The sequence below is a fragment of the Gossypium hirsutum genome, chromosome D10 (assembly GCF_007990345.1).
Source record: "Gossypium hirsutum isolate 1008001.06 chromosome D10, Gossypium_hirsutum_v2.1, whole genome shotgun sequence".
NCBI classification, from domain to species: domain Eukaryota; kingdom Viridiplantae; phylum Streptophyta; class Magnoliopsida; order Malvales; family Malvaceae; genus Gossypium; species Gossypium hirsutum.
This window is the reverse complement of record NC_053446.1, coordinates 17,042,500-17,058,555: the sequence shown is the minus strand read 5'-3', so window position 1 is coordinate 17,058,555 and position 16,056 is coordinate 17,042,500. Positions and strand designations below refer to the sequence as shown.

The window sequence follows — 16,056 nt, the reverse complement described above, 5'->3', positions numbered from 1 at the left end:
CTTACCATGCGAGAAATCTTTATGGGTCAAATATGCAAGTCTTCCAGTACAATCAATAGAAGGTTAGAAATATACTAATATATACAATCCTGACCGTGAAATGAGGCCAAGTATCTAAAAGTTGTTCAAGAGCACAATATTTAAAGGTAACATAACTGAGATACAGCAGGAGGAGCCTAGCAATGCAGCAAACATCCTAAAATACTAAAAGCTTCATTCTTTTGTATAAATGTGAAAACTTTACCTTTGTATAGTAAATGCCAACGTTAGTGAAATTGTAAGATTTGCTGTATGATATGCCAAACTTGACAAGAGTGCAAAGTATCTTCTAGCTATCCTTTTCGTTTTCACTATCCTGCAAAATGATGCCCCTCGCTTTTGCCCTGTCAACACCAAATTTTAAGTCATTGCTATCAACTGATTCAACAGAATTAAGTATCTTAATAAGAATGATGAAAAATACCTGCGATGTGCAGGTACAGGACGTTTAGTCACTTTTGTTGGGCCAGGACTCTGAGCTGCCTGTTTGCCTGGTGTCCAGTTTGAAAAGAGAGAAAAAAGAATGGGGCAAAAACAGTTACTTAAAAAACCAATTCCATGACAGCTCAAATTAGGGATATAGAAAAACAGAAATAGAAAATTAAGAAAGTCAACCTATTAGTACAGATACTGAGAAAGGACAAAGTCAAACAGATGTGCAAAGTAGAAAAGATCACTAACTGAAAGAAAGTCAGAGATGCTCACCCTCCCCTCCTCCCTTGAACAATCAAGAAACTACAGTTCCAGTTTCTCTTTCTTTCAATAAAGAAAGTACTGTCCAGATTCAGTGGGAATATAATCTCAACATTTTCAAAAACAAACTAAATCAATGGATTGAGCCTTAGCTTAGTTGGCACCATTGCTATTGCAATAGCTAGAAGGACGTGAGTTTGATTGCACTTAAGGGTGTATTATCCATTGTAGAAGCAATAAAGAACACTTGGCTTTTGGAGTCCAAAGGGCTAGTTTAGCAATGCTTCTAAGAAGCAAATTTGGGACAAAAAGTGCTTTTGAGATAAAAGCATTCTTAAACAAGACGCTTTTGAGAGAAAAAGTGCTTTTCAAAAACCAAAAATTGGCCAAACGCAGAAGTAGAAAATTTGAGCTTGTCAAAAATGCTTTTTGACCCAAAAGTGCTTCTTAGAAGCATTGCTAAAGTAGCCCAAAGTGTGGTCAAAAGTGCTTTTACACTCAAACACAAAAACTGGGATTTAGGTGTTTTTAGTTTTTGACTTTTGCGTTTGGAAATGAAAATTATCAAAATAATCTTTACCCATATTAACTATTTAAAAGGTACATAAAAAATTAGATTATTTTATATATCATCATATTAAATTATTTAAATCTTATTTATAGTTAATTTTTTAAATTTTATATATCATTGATTTTACAAATAATTTATATTAATTACTTAAAAGATATTTAAAATTTATATTTCATGTATCATTATATTAAATTATTTAAATATCATATAACTTAAATAATTTATTACTTTCTGCTATCATGTTTAGAAAAGGCATTTTAACCTTTAACAGCAATTTTTGATAGAAATGAAGAACACTAAAAATTAACTATTTTTTTTCACAGCATTTTGAAAAGCACTTTTGAAAAGCATTTTTCAACCGCAACAGAAATGGAGAACAAACCTTTGCGCTTTTCTTCCAATTTACAAGTTAACGAAGAGTTATGAGTAGAAATAGGCATTGTATAAAAAAATAAAAAAGAAGAAAGCCTAAATCATATGGCAATGAATTCACTGCTAAATTGAAGATATAAGTTAACATACAAACCCTGAAAATTCACAAAAGCATCTCACAAAAGTAAATACAAAATTTACCTGGAGGATTTTGGCCATTTGTCAAATCTACTTTATCTAATGAATTTATCGCTTTTTGTAACTTTTGCCTCTTTGAATTTAGCTCCAATTGGCTCTGAACGATTTCATTCTTTTCCTGATAAATAGAAAGACTATTTACAATAATATCATTCTTTATAGCTACTACAGATGAATTTTAAAAGTATTAATAAAAACACAGATATATGCCAACTAAAAGACACAACTGCTACCAGAGGGATAAGCATTCATATATCTATATGTTAGCCCTAGTTTTTCAAATGTTTTGATATAACAAAGTCAAATTATAAATTCTCCTTGGCCAAATTTGCAATCAATTAATATAAGCTCTTGTAAATTTATTTTCAAGTGTTTGTAAACTCATCAAATGATTAAAGTTATAAAATGCCTTAGAAAAATATTGTTTCAAGTCAAATTTTACAACTTTGGGACACTTCTACCGATACAAGTGCATAGAAGTATCAGTAGAACCAAGTCAGAGACCACCCCAAGATTTCTTCTAGACTTCTACCGATACAACTCCAGTTGTATTGATATTTGGGTTGAGTTCTACCGGTAGAAGTAAGTCAGAGCATTTCAAGCCAAGCATCAGACTTCAACCGATACTTAGGGGGATTTCTACCAATACAACCAAGTCAATGAGCAATTTTTGGTCTACCCTGCACCTTCTACCAACACAACTATTGGTACAAGTCTGAACCCTAGAAACCCTCAGACTTCTATCGATAGAAGTGGACTTCTACCTATACTCATGGCTCCAATGGTCATAATTTTTAAAACTTCTGCCACACAAGTCCACTTTTACCGATTCAAGTGGTCTGCAGTCTGCAATTAATGCACGAATTAATTGCAGCAACGACTCTAATTTGCTCCCAACATCTCCAAACGTCCCAATGGTTGTTAGAAGACATAAATACAAGTCAATAGTCAATATTGAAGATAAGAAACAAGCTTGTAAGGTCAATTGCACAAAATTCCAATCTTTTTATTGATATCCTCTTTATTCGTCATACACACACTTGAACAACCATTTTTTTTATTCTTTTTCAAGTGTTATATTGTTATTGAGTGAGCTTTATCATTGTAATATCTTCCTTTGGGAGGAGTCTTTAATCCCTATTCTTATTTCTCATCTTTGTAAGGGTTTGCTTAAAATTTTTGGATAGAAAATATTAAGGGAAGTGTCTCTATCTTGCCTAGTGGAAAGATAGTGTTTTGTAAAGGTTAAACATTATCCTTGCAATATAGTGAATTTGGTAAATCCTTAGTTGCGGTAAGCGGTAGCGGAGGTAGGCAGTTGGAGCTGAACCACTATAAATTATTGAGTCTCCTTTGTTTATCATATTTCTTTAAAGTTTTTAAAACACCAATTCAACCCCCCCCCCAGTTGGTGATTATCGAGCTTTAAAACTATCATTGCTTAAGGATAGAGAAACCAAAATAGATTATATTTCAAAAAAGAGGACTTCTAGAAAAAAGCAAGGATACCTTTTCAACTGATATCACTTTTGTCAACTGCAAACGGCACTCTTGTTCTAAGAGAAATTAAGAAGGAAACAATAATTAATGAAGGTACAAAAATTTGTAACTAATCAAAAACAATAATATTTCTAATACATTTTCTAGTAATATTATTTACATAAGAAAATTTAAATAATAAACATAGAACTTGCTATAGATGTGAGAGTGTCAAAGGGTTAAGGAACATAAATTATAAAATAGATATTTGCAAATATTAAGAACTCCTTTGGAATATGGAGGCCCCTGGGGAAGAGACATTTTTTGTTGAACATGAGATCAAAAAAGGAAATCTCACTTTAATGAGGTATACATAATGGAGACTCCTAACTTTCAATATATTATGTAACAATTGTTAGACGCTTTTGAACTTTATGTGCAAGACAATTCCTGAAATTAATAGAAAACTTAGTCAAACAAGATAAATGTCTCAAACAAATACCATAACCCAAAATAAAACCCTGAGGCCTCTAACAAGATTGAGTTTCTACTTCCAAGCAAAGGTCAAAGGCATGATGTCCACATAATCAATGAGTGGGTAATTTAGTAAGTAATAAATATGCGTAATTAATGAATAATTTTCTTATTTACACTTAATTTTTATACACGAAAATCAGGGAAAGCCTGTAATATCCAGGAAAAATGAATTTTGCGTGGATATTAAGAGCATAAAACAGAACAAATAAGTCAGTTGCCTTCATGGTTAGTTAGTTTCTCTTTTGAAGAGATTTAAATCCCAGAAACTTCACTTTTGTTCAACTTGACAATAAACACTTAGTTGGCTTTTACAACCAAGACATGGATGTAAGTATTTCATCTAAAACAGATGCACTGTAAAGAAATATGTGGTTGCAAGTACGGAATCTGCACCTAGAGAGAAGCAATTTCAATACCAAAAATAAAAACCCTCCATTGAGAAGATACTGTATAAATAAGGTTTTCTCGTATCGAGTTAGAAGTGACTTAATGGTCCTCTTGGCAACTTATTAAGCAGCATATCCTACCTGGTTTTCATGATAAGGATTTTGAGGGGAAAAAGATAAAATTTTCAACCACCAAGCATCTTCTTAAATTCTATAGTGGGGCACATCTCTCCCTACAAGTCTACAAAATCAGCCTGAAAATTAATTCCCCAAACTAATAACCCCTTAAAAACCAGACATTTCAAGAAGCATACAGATTACATTTGGATATCAATTTGTGGCACCAAATCTGAAACTCCTCGGCAATAATGTTTTGAGAAATGACAGGAGCCAAAGTCCAACATAAGAAAATAGAGAACTGTCTGTTCCAAAAATGATTTCACTGCATAGACAAACCTTTTGGATTAACTGACAATAGAAGTATACAAATTATTAAACATTATATGTTCCTTTTTTCCCCAACTAAACACAAGAGTCAGTTATCAAGATAACTGCAAGAATTTTTTTTTTTTTAAATTTTCCCTTCCTTCCAATGGTATTGACAAACTAGGAACATTGTAGAACTGGATGTGCCTCAAAATCAAAAAGAATTAGTATAGGATAACTATGAATCAAGATAGCAAAATCAAGAAACTGCTATAAAGTTGCTTACAAAAAAGAAGAGAAAATGACAAGTGATTCCAAGGATGAGGAAAGAGAATAGGACCTTCCATGAATAGATATTGCAAGCCTTTAAATGCTTTAAAAAGTTCCTGTGAAAGATTAGCCACAGCATCTGAAGCAGCAGCACCAGTAAGTTTTGTGAGGGAAAAGGAAATGCGAGGCATCCCTTTTGATTTCTGAGCAACTAACTTTGCAGATTTAGTATCTGAACCATAGAAAGAAAAAATATCAATACAATTGAATTCGTTTGCTTTTTTTTTTTTCTTAAATCCAAAAGGTTTAAGATTGAAATGAATTCATATAATTCATTCCCCAAGTCTAAATTTCTTCATCCTTCCTTCCAAGCAAGTCAAAGGAGCCAACTTGGCTCAACTGGAGTTTCAGTTTATGAAAATTATATAGAACCAGTTTACAAGGGCAAGTCTGGTGGGAATACTTTCCCAACACCATCCAAAGGGAATTTAAAGAGATAATCATCAAATTTACCATTATAGTATTGCTAGATCTTTGATTTCAACCCTGTACAATTTTGTTGAATTTTGGAACCATAATTATTTTGATTGATCGTTGGGCAAAATTTAACATCACAGTGGATATGAGATCACCGACCATTACCTTAGGTACTTCTCATGAAATTGAAAATAACAATTGGAAGTACAAAATATAACTAAGGAAAAGATGTATCAATATGATTGGCATTGTATATTTCCTTTTTACTGTGAAATTTCATGCCATAAATTCTATTTATCTAAAATCTAAATAAATTGGAAAATTCAACAATAAAATTAGATAATTTGGGCAACTAGAAACTCAAATTTTGCTGCTAAAACAAAAGCTAAAGATCTAGATTGCAGCCTCATAGAGGGTAAAACCGAACAAATAAAAAAAGAATATTATTGATTACCATTTGAATCAGGAAGTGCTTCCAAGAGAAGCTTTACATCTTCAGACTTAATGGAGGCTACCAGATAGTGAACGAAGTCAGACCAAGAACCGCCTATCCCAACACTGTCCCTCTGCACATTAAACCATTATTTGCCCACACAAAAAATCAATAAAAAAACCAGCAAAGAAAATCAAGAAGACGAAGAAGACCATGTCCTCAAGCTGCCAAACGGAGCGTACGGACTCCCAAGTGGTGTGGCGGAAATCAGAGACGCAAATCCTTAGATGAGATGAATCGGGAGAATGAACGTAGAAAACGAAGGCGCTTGATTGGCCCAAACCCGAACAAGAACCCGTCCATTCGACCTTGGGTTCGCCGAATATTGGCTCAAATTCTTCCAACACCGCTGGCATGTTGGCAACGATGAATGACTAGAGAGGGAAGGGTTCGGTTTAGGGAAATCTCAAAAAGGTTTAATTTTTTTTGTTTATCAAAGAAAAATGTAGGAAAACGGACGAGTGGAGGGAATATTCCAGTGCTACCAATTGTACATTTTCATCTTTGGAAGGCAAAACATCAGACTACATTGATTTGCTTTAATTACGGTGAGTTTGGATGAATAGTGCGTTTATCTGTTAGTGTAAAAATAGCGATGGTAATGAGATTAGATCTGTAGTAGGCCCGTTCGCTCTAAGCGGTGGATTTTTAATCTAATTATTCAATCGACGGTACATTAGCTTTATATACATTTAATAGATAATAAAACCAACTAGTGTAGAGCTTTTTTATTAAAATAATATAAAAAATTAATTACAAAAATGAAATGGCTCATAGAGTTAATCATAAAAATAGGTTGTTTTGTATAGTAGAATTTGATTAATGTGTTAGGCGGCATCACCCAAAATTCACCCAATCATTTCACAATTATTCTTGGTGGAAAATAAAAAATTTTAAGTGGTGTCACTAACGTGTTAGGCAACACTAAAAAAATACGTGTATTTCCCCTAAATACAAAACAAATAACATACGAGTATGAAAAATTATTTTTTCAGTGGTGTTGCTTGACACATTGGTGACACCGATTTAATTTTTTTTAATAATGCTGGCAAAATAGAAAAGAAAGCTAAGAAAGAGAAGAAAAAAAGTTGGTGTTTAGGGTAGGAATCGTGACCAATTGGTAACGTCAACGGCAAGCATCAAGCTAGTTCCGTCACCATTCATACGTGTGGTGCATTAACGCACTCGTCCTATATTTTTCAACTGTTGAATGGTACAACGGGGATCAAGTTCTGTGATAATTCAGGTGTAAGCAAGATGTTCCGGATATTCCAATCAACTTCAACAATGTCCACGGCATTAATAAGAGGGGAAATTATGCAAAGAATTTAACATTAGAGCAACAATAATAGATCGTAATGTGGAATGCCCGAATAGATAAGAGGCCTAAGATGGACTCTTGTATAGGGGATTTCACGCCCTCGATCCACTACCAACAATGGTATGTGGAAAATGGGTTCTCATATTTGTTTGGTGGTGTAACGACCAAAAAGTCAGTGGAGTCGAAAATGGTGGTTTCGAAATGTTGTTTTCCAAAGATCGAATTAGTGAATATTATTTATTCATAGTTACGAAGGTATTACATTATTATATTAGGTTGATCTAATAATTTTAATTATTAGAAAGTTAGACAAGGTACAAGTGTATCGGTTATAAAGTCGATGATTTTAGAAATTGAGGTATCAGAACCTCGTTTCCCTAAACCAGACTCGTAAATATTTTTATTAAATATTTACAGAGCTACACTAGAAGTGAATTAAATTTTTGGTTATGTAATTTTGACGAAAGAGTGTTTAATTAAAGTAGAGAGATTAAATCAAATAAGTGATAAAAGTAAGAATTAGTACTAAATTATAAGGTGAATCTATATTAAGGGACTTATTAAATAAATAAGTCATTATTTATATAAGTGTGTGATGGTGGACGGTTTTAGTAAATATTATAAGTATTATATTAGTTAAATTAGTATAACAATTAAGTTAAAATTTGTTATAAAAGGATATATATTATTATTATTATTATTATTATTATTATTATTAGAGGGGAGATAATGGTTAGTGGGGAGAGAAAAGCCAAGCAAAAAATTTTCTTTAATTTTCTTCTTTTCGAAACAAAAAGGAAAGAGGGGAGAAGTAGCACGGCCAAGAGCCCTTGTTGGATGTTAAATTTGTGAGTGATTATGAAATTATATTTATATATATGTAAGTGTTTGAGCTATCACTTTAGTAAATTTTGCATCTTTAAAATTGTTGAAGCTAGACCAAGCTTAAGTAGGGACTGATTTGATAAATCATGAAGAGTGTAGGTACTGTTTTTTTTCGAATGTTAAATGTCTTTGAGGTGATGAGTAAATTATAAGCCTTGTGGGCTAATTTGGTCAAATTGAGGGGTGATTTTTGTTAATATTAATCTCTAGGGATTTAAATGTTGTAAATTCAAAATAACATGATTAAATCGTGATTTAAAATGGTTAAGGGAATGCTGGAAAATAGTATAAATTGGTTTGATGGGAATTGGTTCGGGAAAACAAAAATTTAGAGGTTTTGGATTAAGGATTAAGGAATGCAAAGATGTGAAATTTGTTTAAAGGGTTAAAAGTTTGAGTATAAATATTCTTGGGGGTTGAATTATTAAATTAAAATAAGTGGGTGATAAATTAGTAATTAGTATTAAATTTCATAGTGGGGTTAGAATAAGGGACTATTTAAATAAGTAGTCCATTAATTTGATGAGTTTTGGTTAGTGGATAATTATGAGGTAATTATATATATGTAATATATGTTAATTGTATAATAATGCTTAAATTAGTAATTATTATAATAAAAAATGAAAATGTGAATAAAATAAAAGAAACAAATAGAGTAGTGGGGAAAGAAAAAGGAAAGAGAAACAAAATTAAAGCTTCGTCTCTTTTGCATACCGATTTGAAGAAGAAAAAGGTTAGCACCATTCGACCTTTAAGTTTTATTTTTTATGCTTAACTTTATTGGTATGATTTGATTATTTTCAATTAAATTTTATATTTTTGGAACCTTAAAATCATGTAGTAGATTATCCATGTGGAAATTTAGAGAAATTATGATATTTGTGGAAGTTGCTATTGTTGAAAAACTCTAATGTTTGAAGTTGTTTTGATAGAATTAGGGGTTAAATTGTTAATTTTTGTGAAGTTTAGGGACTGTTTTGGTGGATTGTTCTTTGTGCTGGAAATTTGAGTTGAATTACTAAGTTTAGGGAGCAAGTAAAATATTTTGTATTATGAGTATTATTAGTATTAGCTTTCAAGGAGTTAAATGCTATAAATTAAATTAGCATGGTGTTAAGTTATAAAATTCAAGAATTTAGGGATTGTTAATAAATTATATGTATATGTGGTTAGTTATGGAAAGTAGATGAAGATGCAATCAAGCTAATTTTGATGTTAATGATTAAGTTGAGTAAATGTCAATTGTTGAGGGTAAAAGTATAAATTATGATCTAAGGTTAATTGATTTAATTAAAAGCAAGTATGGTATTGAAATTAAGTAATGGAATTAATTTGTTAATTTGATAAAGAGAAGAATAGATCGGGTATCAACCGTGGGAAGGAAAAGATCACTGAGTAAACGTCTTCGATTCATAGCAACTATCGTATTTTGGTAAGTTCGTAGTCTCGAACTTAACCTTTTTATTAATCATTTATTTAATTAATAATTAGATGTTATTTAAATACTTGATATACAATCTTATGTTCATATTTGAATGATGATGTTAATTAATGAATGGGGAAATTGTGAAAATAAATAATTATTTATTCGTCGGTTTATCCGACTAGCGTTGGGCACAACTTCCGTCAATTTATCTGATTAGTGCTGGACACACATTTGTCGATTTATCCGACTAGCGCTAGGCGTAAACTCTTTCGTGGTTTATCTGCTATGCACTGGGTGCCATGTATTGATTGGACTATACATCAAGGTTATATGAACCATTGAAGAAGGTTGGTTATAGGTATTACTAAGGAAGAATTATATTTACTTAATTATATACATTTATTCATTGGAAGATATGATATATTTCTTGAATTAGATTATTAAAGTTGTGAAATAAATTCAAATGCTTTAGATATACTTGTGGTTATTCAAATAAGTGAAATCTACTTAATGCGGATTGGTTCCCATGTTTATAGGTTAGATAAATAGTAGACTCGAACTTAGCATCCTACAAGAATCCTGTACTCAACGTCGGTGAAGTCCTCTTTTGTGTTTTTGGCATGTACCTAGGGGGTATTAGTTGATTAAAATCTTGTCTTTGGATAGTTTTGATGAAAGTTACATGTATGATATATAAGTTATAATATTGGTAAATGATGTATATATTTTGATATAATTATGTTTATATATGTAAATGTTTGGAAATGGTGTTTTCTTTAAATAAGCTAGATGTCCTATTGAAATTGGTAATTTAATTTGGTTGACATGAAAGTGTTGAATTAGGTATTAGCCATGTTTATCACTCTTGAGTTAGAATAATGAATCAATGTATATTTATGTTTGGTCATTTTGTTGATGCTTGAGTGCATATGGTAGATGTTAGATAGTGCATTGATTCAAATGACTTACTTGATTGTTTAGTACATGGTTGAAGTGCTTTTGAATGACATATTGGTTAAGTACTCAATACGATTGTTTTGGCATGCTTTAAGCATGTTTAATTGTGTTTTGAATAGGTTATATGATTGATGAATCAATTACTTAGTGTCCAAGAAACTGCAATTTGGTAAACTTGAGTTTTAAGGTACATTTAGGTGCACACGACCTGAGACACAATCTATCAAACGGTCGTGTGTCGTACACGGGCAACACACATAGGCATGTACCCCAATTTCAAAAGTCACACGGTCTAGGGCATTTCACACGGCTTGGCCACATGGCTGTGTGTCTTATGTTCCAAATTTTTTACCAATTTTTCCTAACTTTTCCAATATGTTGCGATTTGACCCCGAAATGTTTCCAATCTATTCTTAGGGCCTTAAAGACTCGTTTTTAGGTCCGTATATATATATTAGCTCATGAATGGAATGAGATTGATTAATTGTAATCATGATTGAATAATTATCGTATGAACTATTAAATGTTTGGTATGTTATTGTAGTACTCTGTGACCCAATCTGGCAACGGAAGCAGGTTAAAGGTGTTAACAGGTGGTCAGCTGATAACGTGGACATTAGGAAATTTTACCGAGTCACTCCCATCCTCGTCGAAGACATTCGACTCCTCCTGCTCCGGAGCGCGAACTTACAACTATCGAAGAGTACCTAGTTCGAACACAAACACAATCGGAGGCCAGTTCTTATCATTTGAAGTTGTGTAGTGACAGTTTTGCGTCGAAGTTCCAAGGATACTACTATCGCCTAGAGATGTGTGGTTCCAATTCTCATTATAAACAACTGAGGTTATCAATGATGGATGATATGTTTAGCTTTACACCCAGTACTCCACACCTCTAGGTCAAAGCTTTGGGATATATCATTTTTCGAGTTACTTTAATAAACCCCAAGGTTCGTCAATGGATGATGAGAATGCAGATTCAATGGAGGAAAACATTGAGCTTTGGATAGACCATCACCAACAACCCTGACGTCAATGAAGGGTACCACAACATTTTCCCCCATGAACAACTCCATCCAACCATCAATTTTGATTAATGTAAAGTGTGAAGTAATTATACCATTTTTTTGATAAATTTTATTTGAATTTGTAACAAGGATTCAATATTTTCCTTTATAATAAACATGACAATGTTGGTGTTATAACTTCAACCTCATTTTTCATTATATTAAACATGATAAGGTTGGAGTTATATTAATTAATTTTGATTAGTGTCAATAAAATACAGCAAATCATGTTCAAAATACATTCGAACTTCAGGTACCTAAATTTGTGTTTGACTTGACTGCAACAATTGTTCAAGATGGAAGTTCTAATGCGACCACTTGTTTTGAATGTGGTCAATTATTATACATAAACCATAACATTTGGGTTCTCCATTCTCCCTCAAGTCCATGTCATTCTAAATTCTACTAGCCTACTACCGACCTTTAGGTACTTTAGGTAGCCTCGGGTTTGGGATTAACTCGAATGTAGGTAGAGACACTTCCCAGTCGAGACATCCCTGAAGGTGGGGAACTCGTTTTCCCAAATACGTAATGTATGTTCCAACATGTACACCTTATTGATATATTGTTCAAAATCAACCTTAGCCCATGCACATGTTACAACGACATGTGAACGTGGGTACTCAAGAGTTCGGAACCTCCTGCAGTCGCACCGCCTGTTTTGGAGATCACCGTAGGATACTCACTTAATGATCAATGAACTCGATGACTTGAAAATTTTCCAAGTGTTAGGAATATAGTTGTACGGTTTTCAACCTCGCTCTCGGTGTATTGACCGCCATTGTATTCCTAACCTCCTTGCAGTGAATTGTCCTACCTCCAATTATTATGCTTGTTTCTCCCCCAATCTTGGCATCAAGGCTGCTAACCTATAAAATGTGGCTAAGAAAAGAGCTAAAATGGATAAATGTTGTGTACGCTTCAAGACGACATTAATAGACTCTACGAGGTTGGTGGTCATAAGTCCATAGTGAAACATGTCATCGAAACATTGAGCCTATTTAGATGGCTCTATGACACTGAACCAGTTGTGCACATCATTGTTTATTTTAGCCTGAAGCCTCCCCACCCTTTATTTTAAACAGTGTTGTTCTAGCTCATATCTTGTGGGCGTATTTCTATAAGACATGTTATCATTCCTTTGAGTTTCTAATTGTATCCAAAAGAAAAAGGATATGACCATTGAATTACCCATTTTTACAACTTGTTTACACCAATCTGCATTCTTAATTCCCTATAAAAGTTAACTACAATGTGGCAGATATAGTACATGAATGTCCACAGAACATTGGAACACATAATCGTCATAATTAGCCCCTTTGATCGATCGAAAATAATGAAATTGGTAGTCTATTCCGGTTACTGTCTCGTGTAACCGCAATAAGGAGGATTTTCATATATTTCCCATGCATTTAGGTTATATCAACCTACACAAATAGCTTATAGTTGGGGAAAGGCTGTAACGCATAGATCGAATGTCTAGAATAAGTTGTGGAAAATTCTTTTCCTTGTATCTAGTTAGTCATCCGAGCAATAAGCAAGCAAAGTCTAGAAGTCAATCATAGTCCTTGGCACGTACTCTTATATCGTGGCTAACACCCATGAAGTTTATTATGCGACATATCCCAAACACCGTACAATTGTTCCATCACCATCTGTTTAGCCTACCATGTTTTCCTACACGACACTTTGTATTGAAGCAGGGATTGCATGTCGACAATCAATACCGATACAGGCATGGTGGGTTTGTCTTTCACCAGTGGCATGATGCAGTTACAAATTATTTTTGCAACAAGTTTCCCATGATCTTGCGGCGTCCTTGCAGCAGTGCATATTTGAGGCCCTACATATTTTTGAATCTCCCACAGTTGCAACCTCTGCATCAATACAACTTGCATCCACCAGTTATAACCTTCTGCAAACAACAATCCCTGATATATAATTTTGGTTTAGATACAATGACTTTGTAGTCAAGTAACACTTTCATACTACACTTCTTGATGGCACAAATACACATTCCTGCTTGTTTGGGAATTGTTGATCTAAAACCAACTCCTCTGATTCGGGATATGATGCCAACCAGTGGGAAGGTATTATATCTGAGTATTTTGGGAACTCAAATTATTCATGAATTTAATACTTTTTTAACACCCTACACCTGGCCCGGTTGTCGAGCCCGGGAATAGGATGCTACACCATTGTCTCATTATCAACAAAGCATAAAACATCTCATTGACATGCGATCAACATCATAATCAAATAACTATATGAGGTTTAAGTCTAATCTCCCCTGGACGAAGTTAAAATTCGCTAAACATACAATAATCAACCTTAAAATAAGTTAAAAGCATGCTTAAAGTCCATTTAACATAAATTTCTAAAAGTCACAAATGTATCAATACTCATTCGATGGTATCGATATTCTCATAGATGGTATTGATATAGTTCAAAAAATGGGTACCATTTTAGCATTCCGTTTCTCTGGAAAAAATAAAACCCAACAAATTATCAATATAAACCAAAAAGTATCAGTATTATTACGCTGAGTATCGATACTCGAGAAATGGTTCCGATACCAAATTGAGTTACTAACTTACTGCTCATTCAAAATATCATGGAGGTATCGATCCTAAATACCCGATTATCGATACCTCTGCACAAAACAACAAAAATAACACCAAAACAACGCATTTAACACAACTATACATATACCAACTCATCATGCATTTAAAAACTCAAAGTTTAGCATAAAAAAATTCTGAATTTTGCAGTTCCATGCATCATCAATAATTTAAGCTAAGCAAACCGATGAACTAATATCAATGTCCATAATTTTACGAGTAATGTAAATCGAATAATCATCTAAAACATCTTGGCAATATTCATGCAACAAATGTGACAACCTATTTTTCAGTAGTATCGAAAACAGTGGTTTTGAGATCACAAATCTAACGAGTGAGTCCGTAAATATTATTATTTAATATTTACAAGTCAAATATAGTAATATAATAAATTTTGATTTGATAATTTATGTTATTTGAACGAATAATTAGGTTCAAATGGTATATCCCTAAAGTCAAGTGGTTTTAGAAAAGGAGGTACGGGGCCTTGTTTCTATAAACCAAATCCATGAATATTTTATTACATATGTATAGAGTGTTATTAGGGTCATATTAAAATTTGGTTAAGAAATTTTAATATTTAAATAGTTAATTAGGTAAAAAATCTTAAATCGTAAAAGTTGCAAAAATTGGTTTTTATAAGTTAAAGGTACTAAAAGGTTAAATTAATATGTTTACAAGGGTTTTTATGGCAATTGTGCCAAATCTTAGTGGCATGCACAGTTAGTGCTTTGTTTAATTAATTTATATGTTATAATTTTATAATAGTAATTAAAAAGAAACTTAAGGTAAATAAAATAAACAAATCATATTATTTTCATTTTCTTTGTTCTCATCTTCTCCAAGCCAAAAACACCATTGTGGAAGGGAGAACTTTTGGCCAAGCTTAATCTCTCACGCATGGTATGTGTTTGATGCCCCTTTTTAGTAATTTTTATGTTTTTGAGTTTGTATTAGCTTAAATTAGCTAGCCCAGGAGTCAATTTGTAAAGTTTTTAAAAGTTTAGGAACTTTTCATGAATGAGTTTGAAGTTTTTTTTTTAATTGATAGATTATTAAAATTGGTAGTTAAATATAAGTATTTTGTTAAGTGATTTTTAGTGATTTGAATGTTTAGGGATTAAATTGTTGAAATAGTAAAATTCAATGTAAATTGTGTGAAATGAGAAAAAAATATAGGCTGTTTGTAAACTTATTAAGAATCGGCTAGCATGGTCTTTAGTTAAAAATGGTGAATTTGCAAGTTTCGGGTTTAGGGACTAAATTGCATAAAAGGTAAAATATTGGGGGTAATTTTATAAATTTCTCATTAATGAGGGTTATAATTTGTATTAATTATATTAAGTTATTTGAATGGTTTACTTGAATAAAAATTATTATTTAGATCAAGAAATGGATAACACGGATCTAAATCGAGGAAAAGCTAATGTGTCGGATTAGTCGCCGACTTCATTTTTACAACTTTATTTGTCGAGGTAATTTTATATTATATTTTAAAATATTACATTTGAATTTGTAAAATTAATTAATATATTTACATATGTATCAATGAATTGGTGTTTGGGATTGTCTTGATTGAGAAAAGGAAAAGTTTCTAATTGAAATACATCATGGTATTATACTCTAAAAGGAAAAAGACTGTGGTTGAAAGATACCATGACATTATATTTGGTATTTCTGAATCAATGAAAAGGTTGAAAAGGATGTTATCCGAAAAGGATATCAAATGAAAAGGTTGAAAAGGATATAAATGAAAAGGTCTATAACTCATCCTTGAACCATTTGCTATTCATGTAACATGTTTCAGGTGAAATACGTATCATAAGTATGAAAATGAG

General features: G+C 32.4%; 1 protein-coding gene across 3 annotated transcripts; it reads right to left on the bottom strand.

Moving 5' to 3' along the window:
* Positions 1 to 58: 58 nt before the first annotated feature.
* Positions 59 to 6,436, bottom strand: LOC107914435 (uncharacterized). Of its 3 annotated transcripts, XM_016843351.2 has the most exons (7): positions 6,094 to 6,436; positions 5,903 to 6,014; positions 5,042 to 5,203; positions 3,383 to 3,429; positions 1,877 to 1,991; positions 464 to 530; positions 59 to 383 (listed from the first exon to the last, which is right to left on the bottom strand). In XM_016843351.2, exons 1-7 carry the CDS (start codon positions 6,295 to 6,297, stop codon positions 329 to 331), a joined length of 762 nt encoding a protein of 253 aa, XP_016698840.1. In that variant the 5' UTR covers positions 6,298 to 6,436; the 3' UTR covers positions 59 to 328. The 3 variants fall into 3 exon arrangements, with proteins under 3 accessions (XP_016698840.1, XP_040958059.1, XP_040958060.1); XM_041102125.1 differs by lacking the exons at positions 59 to 383; positions 464 to 530 and adding an exon at positions 4,597 to 4,717 and having other exon boundaries at positions 6,094 to 6,379; XM_041102126.1 differs by lacking the exons at positions 59 to 383; positions 464 to 530; positions 1,877 to 1,991 and adding an exon at positions 4,597 to 4,717 and having other exon boundaries at positions 3,382 to 3,429; positions 6,094 to 6,379.
* Between the last annotated feature and the right edge of the window lie 9,620 nt (positions 6,437 to 16,056).

Excerpts from the sequence above, each read along its gene's own strand:
- LOC107914435 (XM_016843351.2), bottom strand. The coding sequence starts at position 6,297 with ATGCCAGCGGTGTTGGAAGAATTTGAGCCAATATTCGGCGAACCCAAG. Across the intron at positions 3,430-5,041 it reads GCAATATCTATTCATGGAAG|AACAAGAGTGCCGTTTGCAG; the intron begins GTCCTATTCTCT and ends AATTTCTCTTAG. Across the intron at positions 1,992-3,382 it reads AAGTGATATCAGTTGAAAAG|GAAAAGAATGAAATCGTTCA; the intron begins GTATCCTTGCTT and ends TCTATTTATCAG.